Genomic DNA, 19,355 nt, shown 5'->3' with positions numbered 1-19,355 from the left:
ACTGGATATGGGGAGGGGGGAGTGGGGAAGAGGGAGGACATGAATTGCAGCGTGATGGTAACGACCTCATTGATAAGTCTGATGAAATCATTGATAAGAGTAATAACGTGACTGACAAGGATGGTGTAGCCTGTGTGTCATGGATAAGGCACTGAGCTGCTCACGTGACGTCACAAATGTAAACGAATTGGCCCAGAGTCTCCACGGATACATACTGTCTATTATCGAGAAAGGATGTATGTAACTTATATTGTCGCTGAATTTATTTTATTATAGCATCAGCACATGTTCCAATAATGCAACATGCCACAACACTTAACAGCTACAGTTAATGCTAGATATGTAGACATTACCTTTCAATATGAGTGACTGCTCCATCAACCATCTGCGGTATTACTCCAACATCTGACATATACAAGGCGACGGTGACGGCACAGGCAGCTACAGCACTTCGTAAGGAAAAGGGATAAATCCTGCACTTCAGGTTGTTCTGGAAACCAGACAAAAAAACGAACTTGTGAAAAATATCAACTGTAAGTTTATTTATCAAATATAAATTTGAGATATTGCAAACAACGATCATACTTCCTTCAGCTCAAACTTCTAGTTCCACGCAGAAAATAAAAATAAAAATATAACTATTACACCACTATTACACCACCGTCTAAACATATTAAAAACAAGTTGAATTCTGGAGCATGCAATACATCTGTAAAAAACGATATTTTTAAGCTGTTAAGTTTTTCGTACGTTCTTACTGTTTCGACCTGCTTTGTTAAAATAAGCACGTTGTAATTTCCAAACACTACCTACGGTCACTAAGGACATAGTATTGAAATCAAATAGCAGATATTTCAGTTAATGTAGGTTTTGTGCATTGGTTTCCTGAAATGTGAAAGAACTGTTAACATTGCAACTAATGCCTGGAAATACAGGCATTTTCTGGTTAACATTTCACAAGTTTCCATTTTATACTCCCTGAACATCATAAGGCTTGAGGTACCAGAGAGAATACTCCGACATATCCGTACAAGCCAGTGCGTGTGCCTCATGGTTGTGCTCCATGTAAATATCTTTTGCTGCGACCACTGTGAAGGTCTGAAACAAGAGGTGTCAGTTTGCTCGTCTGCATTCACGGTGGAGCGAAGACGATTGATGTTTATCCGCTTCCACGCTTAACAAGTGGCTCTGAGCACTATGCGACTCAACTTCTGAGGTCATCAGTCGCCTAGAACTTAGAACTAATTAAACCTAACTAACCTAAGGACATCACACACATCCATGCCCGAGGCAGGATTCGAACCTGCGACCGTAGCGGTCACGCGGTTCCAGACTGAAGCGCCTTTAACCGCCCACGCTTAACAGCATCTGGTATTTACGCCTTCTGGATGATAGGTAAGCACACGCTCAACGGTGATAGATACCTTAGTAAAAACTTGTTCTTTCAGCTTTTTCAGCCGTTTCATAAGATATAATAGCTTTCACCTAGCAACATTACCCAGAGTTAACCTTTACCGGGCCCGCAACCGCTCTGATGTAGATTGGATAAGCATGACAACAAACGCGTCACTTTTCCTGTTTTGCTTGCTCCCTACCTGCTCGCCAGCCTTTTTAGTCCTAGCGATAAGTAGGCCGTTAAGAGAACAGGTTTGGTATCGCCCTTGCCCAGCATAGCACTCAACAGCCTTGCTCGGTTATTCCAGTCTCGAAAATCTACCTTTAATTACGTCTCCGTTCATATAAAAGCTTTAGGTTGGATTCCAGATTACATCGCAGGATATTTTCTAGTAGTCTCTTTAGCTAATTTTCTGTACAGGTATAGTCTTTTATTCACAAAAGTCTTCATCGCATTTGGTATATAATTTTGTTATCAAGTTCACTAGAGGCGATCAAGGCATTTGAGAATAATAATAATAATAATAATAATAATAATAATAACAATCCGTGTGCCTCAACGGTCTGGTGCAAGTCCTTGGACTGGACGCCAGTTCGACGACTAGCGTGTCAGTTACCTACTACAGTAATCCTACTGGGGAAAGGGCACCTACAGATAACATGGAATCGGAGTCACGTGTTGTTCCCAATGAATCTTCACATAAATGAGATGTGATAGCTAAGTTAAAGGCAGTGCCCCGAAACACGCTATCACGCTTTACCTAACATTGGTTCGCCCACTGTTAGAGTATGCGGCCGTGGTCTGGGGGAAAGCCGCAGATGCTCACATTGTGACTCTGCAGCGGATACAGAACCGCGCCCTGAAGACTGCTATGTATCTTCCGAGGCGCTTCTCGACGCGCCAACTTCACGAGGACACCGGGATCCTGCCTCTCCGAGACAGGTTTCACGCCATCGCCAGGAAGTTCTACGAGAAGACGGGACGCTCCCGCAACCGTCTCATCCGTGGACTGGGCCAACAACCTCATCACAGGCCAACCACGCGTTGGCCTGACCTGCTGAGGGATTAAGTTTTGCTAATCCATCAACAGAGTATGTCTTTCTCTTTTTCAGGTTACACCAGCTAGGACCAATCAACAAGAGTGGTAATATATCTTTCTCTCTTTTACAGGAACCGCAGAAATGACAAATTTTGTCTAAACTGCACCACCTCGAGCCAAGGATAGGCTCGTCTTTTCAACGTCAGCGTCAAGTTAAAGGCAGACTGATACATCCCACTGTGAGTTAACGAGCTTCCCGCTCTCATTTAAATATATGGGTGAAAGAGTCAGCCTTCAGTACGAACCCTGTCGTCCAGGACTGTGTGCCACAAAGAGCGCAGATTCGCCTCGAGGTGCGAAAATTCACAGGCGTCTATTATGCTGAATGAGGCCTAAGTGCTGTAGTGTGCGAGTGAGACAGATCAGAACCTACGTCATAGGGAAACAAAAGCCGTTTGTGGCCAGGGAGATGTAGCAGTGTTAAATATGACGGACCGAAGATCGGCTATAAAGGGAAACATATATGAAAACTATTTAACCCTGTATTAATGCAGGGAATGACGCCTGAAGCCACAGTAATTTTAATCTACCATCCTCCATAAATTTTCATGGTGATCGCAATAAAACTTAAATATTGATCATATCTATAATAGTTTAGGATTTACTGTTAAAGTGAAATTCACAAGTTTTGTAACAAAGTCATGAAGGCTAAAATCTGAACGCTTCGGTCGATCTTGACGATCGACATTTCATATAGAAGCGCATCATTAAAAAGACAAAGGTTGTAAATATCAACTCTGTAACTTTATTTGTTTAAAAGATATAGCAAATTTAAATTATCTGTATTTTCAGTTAAGCATCAGATCATCATTTCCTCTTCACAAAACACACAGGACGATGACAACATGACACCTTATTGAATCATTAGGTAATAGGATGTTTGTTGTAAAGTTTAGCGCATAGTAGTTACTTTTGTTCTTTATTTATTTATCAGAAAGCACATTGGTGCAAGGCTGCTGGCCATGGCATTCAAAGCTAGGAAGGAAATTGTATTGGTTTTATGTAAAAGAATTTAACGTTGATTATGTAATGGATATTATTGTTACTTTATTTATAACGAGAATGTGGTCAAGCTTTGATTATTTAAATATGTTAAAATATAAAATAATGTATAATAAGCTGTAACCAATCAGATGGACGGCTTCAGGAAAGGGAACTGCACTAGTCAGTTGAGCGACGATGTTCGGCACGCCGGAGACGCGGTCGGGGACGGGCAGAACGGTAGTGCGGGTGCAGACGCAAAAGCGGACAGTTCTGGGTTGGGTTGTTTGGGGAAGGAGACCAGACAGCGAGGTCATCGGTCTCATCAGATTAGGGAAGGATGGGGAAAGAAGTCGGCCGTGCCCTTTCAGAGGAACCATCCCGGCATTTGCCTGGAGTGATTTAGGGAAATCACGGAAAACCTAAATCAGGATGGCCGGAAGCGGGATTGAACCGTCGTCCTCCCGAATGCGAGTCCAGTGTCTAACCACTGCGCCACCTCGCTAGGTGGACAGTTCTGGTCTAGACACCAAAGGTACAGTGCTGGTGGAGACGCGAAAGCGGACTGTCGGGTCTTTAGATAGCTAGGAAGTGAAACGACTTAGAAAATTTCGCATTTAACTTTTCGCGTAAATAACGAGGTGGAGTGTTGGATTTGTGTTACGCGATGAGACTGTGAATAGTCGAACTATATCAAATGGATATAGTGTAATACTAATTCTAAATACGACTACTGTCGCTATTAGTTTGCTTTCTGAATAAACATTATTCTAACAAAATCGCAACTGTGTGGGCTGTATCATTTATGGGTCGTTAATTTAGCTCCCGACGTTATTATTACTGTTTTTATATGTTATATTAAGCATTCAATTTCGCAAACTTGCCATCAGCCAGACAGTTTAACCAAAGGGTCATAAGTGTCTAACTTAGGACGTGTAAAGCGACGCGTGCGGTTCAACCCCTAGACGAGTTTGAGCCAAGACATTTCGACGAAGAGGAACCGCATGTAAGACCGAACATCTTCGGGATGTTAGCTCGAACCACGGTCCCACCGTAATTCGATCACGCGACCTTTGTTTCCAGGCACGCGCTTTATCGATAGACTACCAGGCCAGAAATTGGTAAATAAAAGAATGTGTTTCAAATAGATTGCTTGCTTCAGCCTGACGACGTCAAATTTAATTGAACTTATCGTGTATTCCAGCTACTCTACCAACGTTCTTAACCTCAGTGCTTCCTATCCAATCACAACTGATCGTTTCGGTTTGTAGTACCCAGCTGTAAAAATCGTGTATCAGCATGAACACATCGTCGAGGCAAACGACTACCCAATTCATCTGAGTTTCAAGAGCTACACTGGCTCTATGATCAACCTAGGCGATATTCTAAAGGTCGCTACAAACGGCGGCGTAAAACGTAAACTCTCAGAAAGAGCAACAACACCCTTTTCAGTCAGTGAAATAGACTGAAAACAATGGTCGTTTTGTCTCTTCAAGGTTTCCACATGTCGTGTAATTAGTGTAATTTTCCAACATTGAGAATGATTTTTTTTTCAGACCGTTGTCACGACATTCCTTCAGTTAAACACGTAATTACGTGCACGCAAAATAAGAAACGCAGGACTCGTCATTCCTTTTCTGTGCCGTATATCATCAAAACCGTATCACAATCAGGCTTAAGGAATCGCATGCATCTAAAATGTTTCTCCTTTACTGTGTTCTCATATTTCTTGCTCTCTGACATATATGCTCCGATTAGCATCGGGTCAATGAAGATTTCATCTCTTCAACATTTTTTTTCTTTTTCTCACTTGTGATTTCCTCCACTAGAAACTAAATCATGTATTTCAAAACCCATCGGCTGGCATCGATTTACTGGTATGATTTACCCATGCAAGAAATTTGTTACATTCAGCAGGACTACAACGTTTCGACGGTTCTACATTTCATCCAGCTCGCGACAGTAATGGTTCCACCATTCTCCGTTCTCTGTACCAAAGACATTTCACTCAAAAACAAGGAAATTGTAGAAATTTTTCTAGAGATACTCAGTGTTTTCCATTCATAAAATATTACTGGTTGGTTCAATATTTTGTTCATCTGGAGTCTAAACCTACTTTTCAGAGAATGTAGCTAGCGCGATTCCCAGCTTGGATCAACGCACACTGACTTCTGTCCGATGTGATATGCCTGCTGTGAACAATGCTTGGAAATATCAAATTCTACGTGATGGTTATTTCATAGGCTTGTCTTCACATTTTCGGTGGCTGGGATAAACTTCTTGCACTGGATTCCACCTAATGACGAGACGGTCTGATTTTTTAAAGCATACAAAACCTGCTCAATTGGTCTGGATGGTCTTGTTCATTAATACTGTTTCTTCCCTGGATCTAGTCAATGTCTTCAGCATATATCAGTTGAGTGATGTTCCAATTTGATTGACCGAATGATCCCTGTTGAATGTTCCTTTCGTATTCGTTTCTTTGATTTTTTTTTGTTGCGCTTATGTCCGTTTTTGACTGACTCCACACATATCAGCCAATACTTCGCTCTGATTCCGATTACAAGCTGTTCCACCTATTTAACAGTCTTATCATCCGATTACAGCTATTTCTCTTTGTGTGCATTATCTAGGTTTAAAATAGTGCCACTTATGAACGCTACCAGAGTTTAGTGTTTGTTGATTACATTTTGATGATGAGTGAAAATACGACTTCGCACGAAGTTAACAAATCTGCAGGTTTTGGAGCCGACAAGTATTCACCTAACCTCTATGGTCTCTGCCTTAGAGGGAAACTAACTTCCTTAAATTAAATTAGTTCTCGAACGAGCGACTGTTTTTTCGTTTGCCGTAATATCCTGCTCAAAGTTATTTGAAAAAGAAAAAGTTATTTCGTACCGAGTTTTCCACAGCCCTGAGATTTTACACCAACAAAATATTCATACAGAACAGCATGGCATTCCTGCAGTAGAGCAAACGCCTGACAAATGAAGTATGAAACGTGTTAAAACTGCTAGGCTGCATCTATCGGCGACATCTGCGCTTCGTGTAACGATGGCTAACACCAAATGATAATGCTAACTATTTCAAAAAATAATATCCTCCATCACCGGTATTTTGAAGAGGGAAACCCGATAATACCTACAGTAGACAACATTGTTGCTATTATTTGGTGTCGAGGAATGGACATCTTACAGAAGTCTGTGTTCTTACAGGCGAAGTGCTAATTTATCTCAGTGGATACTGGGAAAAGGATCACCGTCACTTGGACGAAGGGATCGTCACCATAAAAGAATTTTTAAAGAGAATTAAACTATAAATCTCAAACTGAACGACATGCAAAGCATTTTAAATGCCTTCTTCCAAAGTAGGGTCCTAGTTAGTGAACTACTGCGTCATCCTCATCGTTTCCTGCTGTCCAGCACAGCGACAGTACATCTCAATACAGTGTTTATAGCAGAGAAATTCCTATTATAAATTTTACATACAGGTTCATAAAAAAGAAAAGTTGTTGTGGGGAAACGCTGGTCATTAGTGAGGATCTAACGAATGTTCTAAACGTAGAAACTTAGGAAAAGTTATTCATTGCCATAGCGCTTACCCGTTGCATATTCATATTGCTATTTAAGTAAATAGTAAAAAAAATCTTTCATGGTCTTAGGAAATGAAATAACAGCAAATAAGAAAGCTGTTGTAAAGAAATATATCTGTGAATACTAATAATATGATTGAGATAAATGCAAAAATCAGAGTGCAACGGCTAAGATTTACCTTCAAGATCGTGAAGTGAGGTCTCCGTAAAAGATTGCTTGACGTCAGTCTTTTAATGAACTTCATGTGGTAGTCGCCCAGGAAGGTGGCAGGTGGACCCAGAGAATCAGTCGACGACATCCTGATTCCAGTGAAAGTCTGTAAAATAGAAAAGATCATAAACTTATTTGCGGAATGATAACTCGCGAGCGCTCATATTGACTTCTGTTATGATAATGCAAAAGTTTCCCTCGAAGTCACTAGAGTTCTGACACATATGATTGGGAAACTTTTATGTTATATCGAAAAAGTTGTAATAGCTGCGTTGTAGAAGCTATCAGTATTATCGGACGATATTGCGTTTTTAAGTTGAGCTATAACTAAAGTAAGAGTACGGACAAAATAGTCTACAACATGAATACCTAGTATTGTAACTGCTCTGTAGTGAAACCACATTAGGGATTCTCCTTTAGTAGCTAAATACTGCTAATCAGTGAACAGTAAAATTTGTGTTGATAAATTAATAATTATACATCAAGCAAACAACGATACTTTTAGGAAAATGGTCGACTGTTCAAACACAAGATCATTTTTGTTACGAAACAGTTCTAAGAACCCGCGCTTGGGAAGGGGTGAGAAGAAGAGCAGGAAGGGAACTATTGGTGACTTTCGTAGAAAGAAAAAAAGTAAAAAGATTAGATAGAAAAAAGCTGAGTTTCAGTTCTCTTTCAACAGTCAACTGCAATTTTTTTCAATATTTATTATAAAATTTTTGTTGTGAAGTAAAGAAAGCCAGGGATATGTTTTTAAAGCAATAAATTGTATTTTATGAATGGGTAAACGAAGACCGCTCAATAATGTTACATGAAAGAAATGTTAATGTCACAGTTAGGCTATGACTCAATAGCAAACACTTTTCGATGCTAGAATGATTTTTTCACTCTACAGCGGAGTGTGCGCTGGTATGAAACTTCCTGGCAGTTTAAAACTGTGTGCCGGACCGAGACTCGGAACCTTTGCCTTTCGCGGGCAAGAGCTCTACCAACTGAGCTCGGGACCTTTGCCGTACTGCAAGGTTCGCAGGAGAGCTTTTGTGAAGTTTGGAAGGTAGAAGACGAGGTACTGGTAGAAGTAAAGCGGTGAGGACGGGGCGTGAGTCGTGCTTGGGTAGCTCAGACGGTAGAGCACTTGCCCGCGAAAGACAACGAACCCGAGTTCGGGTCTCGGTCCGGCACACAGTTTTAATCTGCCAGGAAGTTTCACTTTTCGATGCTTTTACCAAATGTTAAACTATTTATTTTATAAGCGAAAGAATTACAAAATAAGATTCAGAATCTCAGACCAAAGATAGTGATATTACTGTCTGCTTGCCTTTTCCTCTGTGCACTGAAAGCCATATTGCGATGTTCGGCGCAGAGTACTCACTTCTTCTACCGCTATCGTTTGGCCCATTTCCTCTTCTGGTCGTGAATTGTGTCTATAGTTTCTCTCTAACAAAGATATCGTTCGATAGTTTTGGTACTTTAGATAAATGTAGTAAATAGTAAGATTACCATTCGTACTGGTAACATTGGTGGGAAAAGAAACGTAAATGAATGAGTGAGACAGGAACGGGAGCTGATGACTTCTCCTTGTTATTTGTCTGTTTGTTTCTTTTTCACTGCTCAGATCTAATGGACGATAGTGCCTTATGATAACCACGATGTAGTCATTTTCTCTTTTAATTTGGCTTTTGATCCTAAAGCAAAATCATCGGTTTCGAATCTTGGCTGTCATGTGCGTACGTGGGGGTGGACAAAAATATGGAAATACGAAAATGACAACACACTACCAGGCCTAAGACGGCGTAAGAAACCCGTTGGCATTGAAAACAGCTACCATTCGTCTGGGAATGGATAAATACAGGCCCTGCATGGTTTTAAAGGGAATCTGGCATCACTCTTCCTCCAAAATAGTGATCACGTACCTTTCTCTCCAAAGTAGCTCACAAAGGCTTAATGGTACTTAGATATGGTGAACGTGGTGGGCACAAGAGATGCGACAATTCACAAAAACCAGTACTGCCTTTTTGGAAGACAGCATCACCATTGGGTAACAAACGTTACAGTATGCAATGGACCCGATCAGCCAACATCATCATCCCTTGGCAGTAATTCGGTCATGCAGAGTAACAATGAGGACCATGGAATACCGCAGTATGGCTGCCCAAATCATTACCGTACCCCTACCATGTTTTACTCTCGAGTGAAAACTCGGCCAGAAGTTGACAACAGTGTAAAACAAAACTCGTTTTATGGTTTCGGCATCACGATTCCCTATTACAAGCATCTGCATCACAGATGAGTAGTTTTGGAATTCCACTTTTCCCACAATTCTCTGCTTATGGAGCTTTTGCAGCCGTCGTCCCGTTATTTTTCGTCGCAGTCCTCTTTAATCAGACTCCGTCACTCAACAGACATTCGTCCACGTTATAAGTCAGCGGATGATATGCTTCCGCTTTCCCTGTGCGCGGTATAAATCTACGACACAATTCCTCTTGAAACACCAGACATTTCGGCTACATTGGTTACGGAAGCATCCAGCATACGAGAACCAACAACTTGATGATGTTCGAATTCATTTAACTCACTCGCAACTGCACAGAACACTGTTCTGACTATGACTGACACTTGCACCGTGTTGAGGACATTGCGCAGGTGCCGTCCGTGGTCAAACACAACAGCGCTACGTGCAGGCTTGGCTAGTATCGGCACTTATCTTCAAGGATGAATTTCTCGCTATGTTTCCGTATTTTTGTCCAAGCCCTGTAGTTGTAGTTCAGAGTGTGTTTATTTGTTTCAGTATACAGTCTCATTTCTTAATATAACATCTTCAGGAACTCATATGAAAGTACGTATTACATTTATATCTAGTATCTACGTCTATACATATTCTGCGCAAGCCACTGTACAGTGCATGGCGGAGGTTACAACGGTCCAATGTTATTAATTTTGTTTCCTATCACATTCGAGAACTCAGCGAGGGAAAACCGACAGTCTACGTGCGTCTATATGCGCCATAATCTCTCTTACTATTTTTCTCTTTATTCTTAAGTGAGATATATGTTGCTGCCAGAATGGTCACACAGTCATCTTCGAACATAGGTTGTCTAAATGTAAGCAACAGAGTTTCGCGAGAACCAAGTCGTCTTTCTTCCAAGGACTGCACTTTCAGATTCTCGGGAAAAACCGTTACACTTTCGTATGATTTATGCCGAATAGTTACGATCGTAGCAGCGCGTCTCTGAATTCTTGCAATGTTCGTTGTCATGTCTACTAGATTAGGACTGCAAACACTGGAACAACACTATAGAATCTGTCGCACTAGCGTCTTGTATGCCATTTCCTTTACTGATGCACTGCATTTTTCCAAAACCCTTGCAACATAACCAAGTCTTTCATTCGCCTTTCCTGACACTTGTTCTACGTGATCGCCCCATTTCGTATGTCTTCTTAGTATTACGCCTAAATATTTATGCGCTGTAACATGCTCAATGCTTTCTCGTTGTTAACGGCATTATGCTGCATTTACCACGTTTAAAGAGAGCTGTCATTCATTACAGGCACTGGAAATTTAGTCTGAGGCTTTCTGGAGTTCATTTCGATCGTCCCATGAGGCTACTTCCCAGTACGCCGGCTTCTGTAGCCGAGCGGTTCTAGGCACTTCAGTCCGGAACCGCGCTGCTGCTACGGTCGCAGGTTCGAATCCTGCCTCGGGCATGGATGTGTGTGAAGTCCTTAGGTTAGTTATGTTTAAGTAGTTCTAAGTTCTATGGGACTGATGACTCCAGATGGTAAATCCCATAGTGGTCAGAGCCATTTTGAACTTCCCTGTACACAACGGCATCCGTCAGCGAACAATACTATAGTGCAGCTGATCCTTGTGTGACGAAAGGTTTATGTATATTGGACACGTTACAGTTCCTGTTGCGGTTTCTTGCCGGCCGGAGTGGCCGTGCGGTTCTATGCGCTATAGTCTGGAACCGAGTGACCGCTACGGTCGCAGGTTCGAATCCTGCCTCGGGCATGGATGTGTGTGATGTCCTTAGGTTAGTTAGGTTTAATTAGTTCTAAGTTATAGGCGACTGATGACCTCAGAAGTTAAGTCGCATAGTGCTCAGAGCCATTTGAACCATTTTTGTGGTTTCTTCAGACATGACCGATGAAGTGTCTCTGTGGTGAGGTCACACGAAGTAACGGCACCTTTGAATCGCACAAGCACACTCTGCCCAGGACAGGTTCACGATGCCTTCGTTGAGAGACAGAAGCTGCCTTCAGACCATGGAGTCCTCCATTTCTTGTTTTATCATTTTATTTACTTCTGTTACTCTTTATCGTACAGCCGAGAGATTAGCCCAGAGTCCAGGAAAAAGTTTAAAAAGAAACCGATAATCGAACAGCGGTTTTGTTCCTTAAGGTGCTGTCACCCCGCCAGTAGCAGTTGTGATGCTCCACTGTGCGCAGCGGACGTGTTTAGCGTGTTACGGCAACCGCCGGCGCCTGAAGCGCGCATATGTCACCGACTTTCGCCCGCCGTGCCCCTGGCAACCACCAGAAGTGGCCCAGTGGCAAGGCACAAGGACGGGCCGCTGCTCAGCCGAGGCGTGCGCTGCCTCGCCGATCGCCTCCGCGCCGCCGGCCAACTGATGTCAGCGCACTTGCGACACTCGCTGCTACCAGCACCGGTCGTTACCTGGCGCAAGTGTTGCGGCCGGACCACTCGTCAGCCGTCTCGACACCGGCAGGCGAAGGAGTGTTCTGTTCGCTTGACACGGGTATAAGAACCAGAGGGGCCACAGATCTCGACAACGATCGACTGGGAACCCAATCTCACTGGTAACATACCATTCCTGCCTCCACCCATCGGCTAGTCCTTGGCTATTTCGATGCTAGAGTCTGTTCCGGATATTGAGTGGTGCGGGCTTTTGTGCAGCGTAGACATAATGGGTTGAAATTTATTTATTTATTTTGAGTCATTAGTCTTCAGACGGATTTGATGCTGCCCGGCACGAATTTCTCTCCTGTTCCAACCTCTTCATCTCAGAGTAACCCTTCCAACCTATGTCCTCAACTATAGTTGAGATTTCTGTAACCCTTCTAAGTGGGTTGTCGTCGGGGCTTACTATGATAGCTAAAGGGCTAGTGACTTCCTCATTGTGACAGGTGTTTTTCCACAACCTCTCGGACATTAACTTTGAAAAGATCTGGTAGGAGTAGATCTGTACTGGAGAGTATTATTGGTGGAAGTAAGAAATGGCCAATGGAAATGCTCGGATTCTATCACTAGGGTTTAAAGGGCAAAACGTTAAAACAAATTTCGTGGAGCAGTTTGGGATTCGTAAAATTGACCAGCGATACTCGCATGTAGCAGGCAAGCTGTGCTGAAGCAGGTGTTTCGAACTGTATTTCCGAAGTAGGTAGTCAGAGACCCTTATTGATCAACTAAGTTACATTTGAAATATGGAAAGTATATAAGAATTCGGAGTCACGTTTCTGAGTGTAGGTGTAGAATTGTGCCCGAGTCATTTCTCACTTTCTAGGTGACTGTTGCGGTTTGGCGAGTGTACACGTCCTCAGCGGGCAAAGGTTCAGATTACTCTGCCGAGACATTATCTAGCTGGATGTGGTGACGCATGAACGATACAAACTTTACTGGGTCTAAATCAAGCCAATAAAATACATTTGTCACTATGAAAATTTTATGTGTGATGCTTTGCGTTAATTTGGACCTATTATTGAATTATCATGTTTTGTCTAGAGTGACACTCGACGCATGTTGCTAGAAAACCCGCTGGAAGCGGTATATTACATATTCTAGTCTAGAGGTACCAACTCGGAATCTTTCTGAATGTAATCACACTGTTACACCGCATTTGTCAGCAGTACAGAACTAGTGAGAAGCTTAAACCTGCCGCATGGGTCAGAGTCTGGCGACCCGAATTTCGATTGATTTCACATTTCCATTTCAGCTGAGGATTAATCTGGGTCTGCCAATAATTGATTCCGAGTAAATCTACCATCTGCTGAAATAAGTAAACCAACTGAAACAGATAGAGTTTTTTATTTGTACGACATCAGAGTCCCTCGATTAGTGTCTAATCAGAGAGACGAGTGAGGGCCTGAAAACAATCGATTTCAAGTACCTGCGAATCGTGTTCAGTCTGACGCTGTCCGCTCGGTACATAGTGACGATGTACCACGTGTTTTACAATAAACAGTGATCTGAAAATTTCATTTTACAATGTTACTTCTTATTTAAGACAATATTTCCCGCTACCAAAATCTTTTCAGATAGTCTTAAGCTGAGCGTGAAGCTTTTCAAGAACTGATTCTCATTGGCAGTTGCTTCAATTTATGCAGGGTGGAGAAAAGCAACGTGACGATAAGGACGGAGCAAGGTAGGGTATTTAGACTCGAGCAAAAGTTTCCGAATAACAAGAAATCGGAAATGAACCGTTGTGGAATTGTGGTCCTATTACAGTACCCAATCAGCAACGAGCTTACGGATATTTGTCCAGTTAGTGAAAGTGTTTGGGTCAGCTGCTGTGCAGTTCTGTCTGACCAAGTTTCTGCTTACTGATCTACATTACTCATTACATTAAAAGTTCACTCGTCCTCCCCGTACACTAGCAAAAATTCAGATATATGCGAATTATATATCTGTTCAACGGAATTGCACCTTACAGTACCACTATAGACTATATTACTGCAGCGCTGTTTCTGCAGTACAACTTATTATTTTGACAAAACAATGTAATCGCAGAACGGTTAGGGTAGGTGGTTTAACGGTCACAGAGAATTCACGTCTATCGTAGCAATCCATGGATGTGTGTTCACTGAAACCATTATCTGCAGCTATTTTAGTCAGTAACTGCTGACATTAGAGTAACAGGCATTAGAAGGGATAACTTAGTTTAAATGCACACACCACTGCGTGCTTGACGCTGATTGGTTGTCGTTTTCTGGACATAGTTTCACAACAGTGCATTTGCGGCCAATGTTTGTTTCGCAAATTCTGCTAGATTCCACACCCTCTACCCTGCTCTTATCTTTCTATTATGTTGTTTTCTCCCCCAGTCCGTATATGTGTGATAGGCAATACGTGCCTTTTTACATTGTATGCCTTTTTCTTAGTCTCACTGTAAGCGCAATCGAGGTATAAGCTTCAGGTAAATGACCAATCAGCAACAAGTCGTCTAGGTTTAAGTTCCCTAAACCATTTCAATCGAATGCTGGAATGACTCCTATAAAAGGACTAGGCCGATTCACTCATTCTTGCGAGTTCGAGGTGAGTTTCTAACGACTAGAGAACGAAGTTTTACGTAAATAAAAATTTCTTGCTTAAAGGTGAAAAACTGTAACTGAGACAGAAATTCCCGAACTAGCACACTTCAATCGTATATGATATTCTATTTCACATAAAATACATATTCATGTAATATTTTATGTAAATAAATATTTTAAATAATGTTGCTAAAAACCCATAATTTATGACTTTTGTTTATTATAATTTTTAAATGCAAAAGAAAATCTCGTGCATTGTCATATTATGAGAATGCAGTTTGAATGAACTTCATTCGTATATGTATTGAGTAGTGAGTGACCTCCACTACACGTACTGCCTCGCTATCTGAAAGGGGAATCCCTCATTTATGATGTGGGCGGCTGACACAATGTACACAACGGTCTTCAGTCATTGCCCTCTTCTTGTTTAAAGTAGAGCGTTCATGCAGTTCGGTATCTTAAGTGAAGAGATTGGCGATATAATCTCGAAAGCAGAGTCAAGTTTTGCTCTCGTTTGCAACAATATGCTGCTGAATCTAATGGCTTCTTTGCAAGTGAGGAAAGAATTCCGTTCCCTCAAAAATGTGGGATGTCAGTAAATGCAGACCAGCGATATCGGGCCTTGCGGAATTTAGCAGATAGTGAACAAAGAATAGTAGCTCCACGCTAAATTTATAGACAAGTTCTTTGTGGTGCAGCAGCTTCCTCTTTACATACCCTAGTTTCGAAAGTTCCATATATTACGCAGATTTATGCAACACTTCTCTTTTGTGTGATATTCTTTTACACAAACTGAGTAGTTCGGGGCTCAGAAATTTTCTTAGGAAAGGCACAAATTTTGAAACACATTAAGAAAACTGCATTTGCCCGCCTGTTACGAAGAAATGCTAAGAAAGTTTGGAGCAGAATATGAAAAAAAATAGGTGAGCATTGTTGAATCACCAGAATCTAGCGATAGGAAAGTGGGAAATGTGATAAGTGTGCTAGAAAATGATAAAATACTTTCTAAGCTGTGTTTTCTATTAGCATGTAAAGAAATATCAGCATCAAATCACGTAACAATGACTAGCTTATTGAATGAATTCTTGAGTTGTTATGGCGGAATGAAGTGTAATTTGATAGTGTTTTACTCTTCCTAACGGATGCTACTCCACATATACGAAGAAGGCAGCCAAAGGCCTCCCTAAAGCTTCCCACACATAATATACATATCTTGTATGGTACATGGTTCACACAGACTACATGAGCAGATGCGTACATTGGATCCTAAAGTGTGCAAATTGATCTAAAATGGCAAAAAGGCGTTTGTGAAAGCACCAACAGGAACTGATTCGTCTAGAGCAAAAACTTCAGATCTCGTAGTTCCACCTAGACCCATAGTTTTCCGCTAAGGGACTTGGTTGAAAGCAGCAGTGTATTATGCAAACAATTTTTAAAAATTTAAATCGCTGATTGATAAAGGCTGACGCTTCTACATCTGAAATTCTTCAGAACTTATTCAACGACAGTACATTGAAAAATTCTTTACATATCTGCAAAATTTGAATTTTTTGTTTCATTCTGTCAAAAACTTAGAAACATCAATGAACTTGTTATTAACTGAGAGAGTTAATAAAGTCTACGACATTGAGAAAATAACTCACTCAAAGGTCCGAAAGTGGAAGCTATTGAACAGATATTTAAAAGTGTGTTCAAAAAAATGGTGGCTTTCATACTATGTGTAAAATTACCAAGGTTTTCGAAGGAGGAGTGGGCTTTGGCGAAACTGAAAATGTGTGTGCGAGTGACTTTCCTTTGACGAAGTATGCAAGACTGTCATCATGTGATGCTGACAGGTCCTTCTCCCAGTATCGTACAGTGTTCCAAAGCAAGAGATATTCGTTTGTGATGGAAAACCTGTAGAAAGTTTTCCTGGTTAAGTGCAACAGCAAATTGTTTCAGTCCATCAATGCGTCAGCATTATTGGTGAGAGATTTTCGAACATAAGTATTTATAGCTTTGTAATACTGAAACAAAATATTTTTGCGTTTTATGTATATTTTTTACATCTGTCTGACATAAAGAATAAAATATTTTAAAGTCTTTTAGCACGTAAAAATTCATTCGCTACCAATGACTTCGTCGTCGGCAGCAAATAAACACTCATCTAAGAACCCTTCTTTTCTTTGCGAGTTATAGGAGGATAGCGTACGCATTTCTTCGTGAACTGTGGCACCGTATTCATTCTTATGTGACTACTACTCACTTGTGACATGAGATGTAGCTCCATAAATTAAATTCGTTGTTATGTTATTGACGTATTCTAGTGAATACAGAAATGAAAAATCATATCGGACCCTGGCACGAAAATAGGCAGAAATCAAAAAACAGTCATTTTTAAAAAATGGTTCAAATGGCTCTGAGCACTATGGGACTCAACAGCTGAGTTCACCAGTCCCCTAGAACTTAGAACTACTTAAACCTGACTAACCTAAGGACATCACACACATCCATGCCCGAGGCAGGATTCGAACCTGCGACCGTAGCAGTCCCGCGGTTCCGGACTGCAGCGCCAGAACCGCTAGACCACCGCGGCCGGCTAGGTAATTTTTAGTTTATGTCACTAAAAGATACGTGTTAATTGTCACAACGTTCACGAAAAATGTCATATCTCTATCATTTGCGTCAGTTTTGTTGTAGGCTACTTCATGATTCACCACGGCAAGAACAGTGACGTTTCAGTCTTGCTACTGGCAGGTGTATGTGAGTAACTCAAGAAGTGCCGCACATTCTGACACATTTCATGTGTAAGATAAGTTGAATGTGATTTTTAATATAATTGGTTATTACAATGTCTGCATTTATACAGTATCTGTATCTCTGACTACAATGTCCTTCATACACATAAGTATGTCTGAAGGAACAGAAGCTATTTAGACGATTACAGCTGTTGTAAATATTACGAGAGATCGTGATTTGCAACGTTCATACAAAAAAAGATGGAAATTTCTGCTAGAAAGATAGTTTATATTGTATTCCTTTTCTCGGCGAAAAGTACTGCTGCTATATACAAGCCCATATATGATTCAATGTTTTCGTAAATTGTGTTCTTTAAATTGTTCCTCATTAAATTGTATTGTAAATATTACGAAAGATCGTGATTTGCAACGTTCATACAAAAAAGGATGGAAATTTCTGCTAGAAAGAAAGTTTATATTGTATTCCTTTTCTCGGCGAAAAGTACTGCTGCTATATACAAGCCCATATATGATTCAATGTTTTCATAAATTGTGTTCTTTAAATTGTTCCTCATTAAATTGTATTAACATTCATAAATTATAATTTTACATTTGTTATTTTTATAATCTCCCCCTATGAACCATGGACCTTGCCGTTGGCGGGGAGGCTTGCGTGCCTCAACGATACAGATAGCCGTACCGTAGCTGCAACCACAACGGAGGGGTATCTGTTGAGAGGCTAGACAAACCTGTGGTTCCTGAAGTAGGGCAGCAGCCTTTTCAGTAGTTGCAGGGGCAACAGTCTGGATGATTGACTAATCTGGCCTTGTAACACTAACTAAAACGGCCTTGCTGTTGTGGTACTGCGAACGGCTGAAAGCAAGGGGAAACTACAGCCGTAATTTTTCCCGAAGGCATGCAGCTTTACTGTATGATTAAATGATGATGGCATCCTCTTGGGTAAAATATTCCGGAGGTAAAATAGTCGCCCATTCGGATGTCCTGGCGGGAACTACTCAAGAGGACGTCGTTATCAGGAGAAAGAAAACTGGCGTTCTACGGATCGCAGCGTGGAATGTCAGATCCCTTAATCGGGCAGATAGGTTAGAAAATTTAAAAAGGGAAATGGATAGGTTAAAGTTAGATATAGTGGGAATTAGTGAAGTTCGGTGGCAGGAGGAACAAGACTTTTGGTCAGGTGAATACAGGGTTATAAATACAAAATGAAATAGGGGTAATGTAGGAGTAGGCTTAATAATGAATAAAAAAATAGGAGTGCGGGTAAGCTACTACAAACAGCATAGTGAACGCATTATTGTGGCCAAAATAGACACGAAGCCCACGCCTACTACAGCAGTACAAGTTTATATGCCAACTAGCTCTGCAGATAATGAAGAAATTGATGAAATGTATCATGAGATAAAAGAAATTATTCAGGTAGTTATGGGAGACGAAAATTTAATAGTCATGGGTGACTGGAATTCAACAGTAGGAAAAGGAAGAGAAGGAAACGTAGTAGGTGAATATGGATTAGGGCTAAGAAATGAAAGAGGAAGCTGCCTGGTAGATTTTTGCACAGAGCATAACTTAATCATAGCTAACACTTGGTTCAGGAATCATGAAAGAAGGTTGTATACATGGAAGAACCCTGGAGATACTAGAAGGTTTCAGATAGATTATATAATGGTAAGACAGAGATTAAGGAACCAGGTGTTACATTGTAAGACACTTCCAGGGGCAGATGTGGACTCTGACCACAATCTATTGGTTATGAACTGTAGATTAAAACTCAAGAAACTGCAAAAAGGTGGGACTTTAAGGAGATGGGACCTGGATAAACTGAAAGAACCAGGTGTTGTACAGAGTTTCAGGGAGAGCATAAGGGAACAATTGACAGGAATGGGGGAAAGAAATACATTAGAAGAAGAATGGGTATCTTTGAGGGATGAAATACTGAAGGCAGCAGAGGATCAAGTAGGTAAAAAGACGAGGGCTAGTAGAAATCCTTGGATAACAGAAGAGATACCGAATTTAATTGATGAAAGGAGAAAATACAAAAATGCAGTAAATGAAGCAGGCAAAAAGGAATA

At 41.1% G+C, this 19,355-nt stretch overlaps 1 protein-coding gene across 1 annotated transcript in view; it reads right to left on the bottom strand.

The window, feature by feature from the left end:
• The window catches only part of LOC124787694 (carnitine O-palmitoyltransferase 1, liver isoform-like), a 142,010-nt gene that overhangs the window by 50,558 nt on the left and 72,097 nt on the right, over positions 1-19,355 (bottom strand). Inside the window, exons 2-3 of the mRNA XM_047254526.1 lie at positions 7,248-7,385; positions 354-490 (exon numbers count right to left, since the gene is read on the bottom strand). Of these exons, the coding sequence (XP_047110482.1) occupies positions 354-490; positions 7,248-7,367 (257 nt within the window). The 5' untranslated portion in view covers positions 7,368-7,385. The remainder of the gene's footprint in view (positions 1-353; positions 491-7,247; positions 7,386-19,355) is intronic.

This window comes from Schistocerca piceifrons, chromosome 1, assembly GCF_021461385.2.
Source record: "Schistocerca piceifrons isolate TAMUIC-IGC-003096 chromosome 1, iqSchPice1.1, whole genome shotgun sequence".
Lineage (NCBI taxonomy): Eukaryota > Metazoa > Arthropoda > Insecta > Orthoptera > Acrididae > Schistocerca > Schistocerca piceifrons.
The sequence above is the reverse complement of the archived record's forward strand: the minus strand, read 5'-3'. Positions and strand labels throughout refer to the sequence as shown.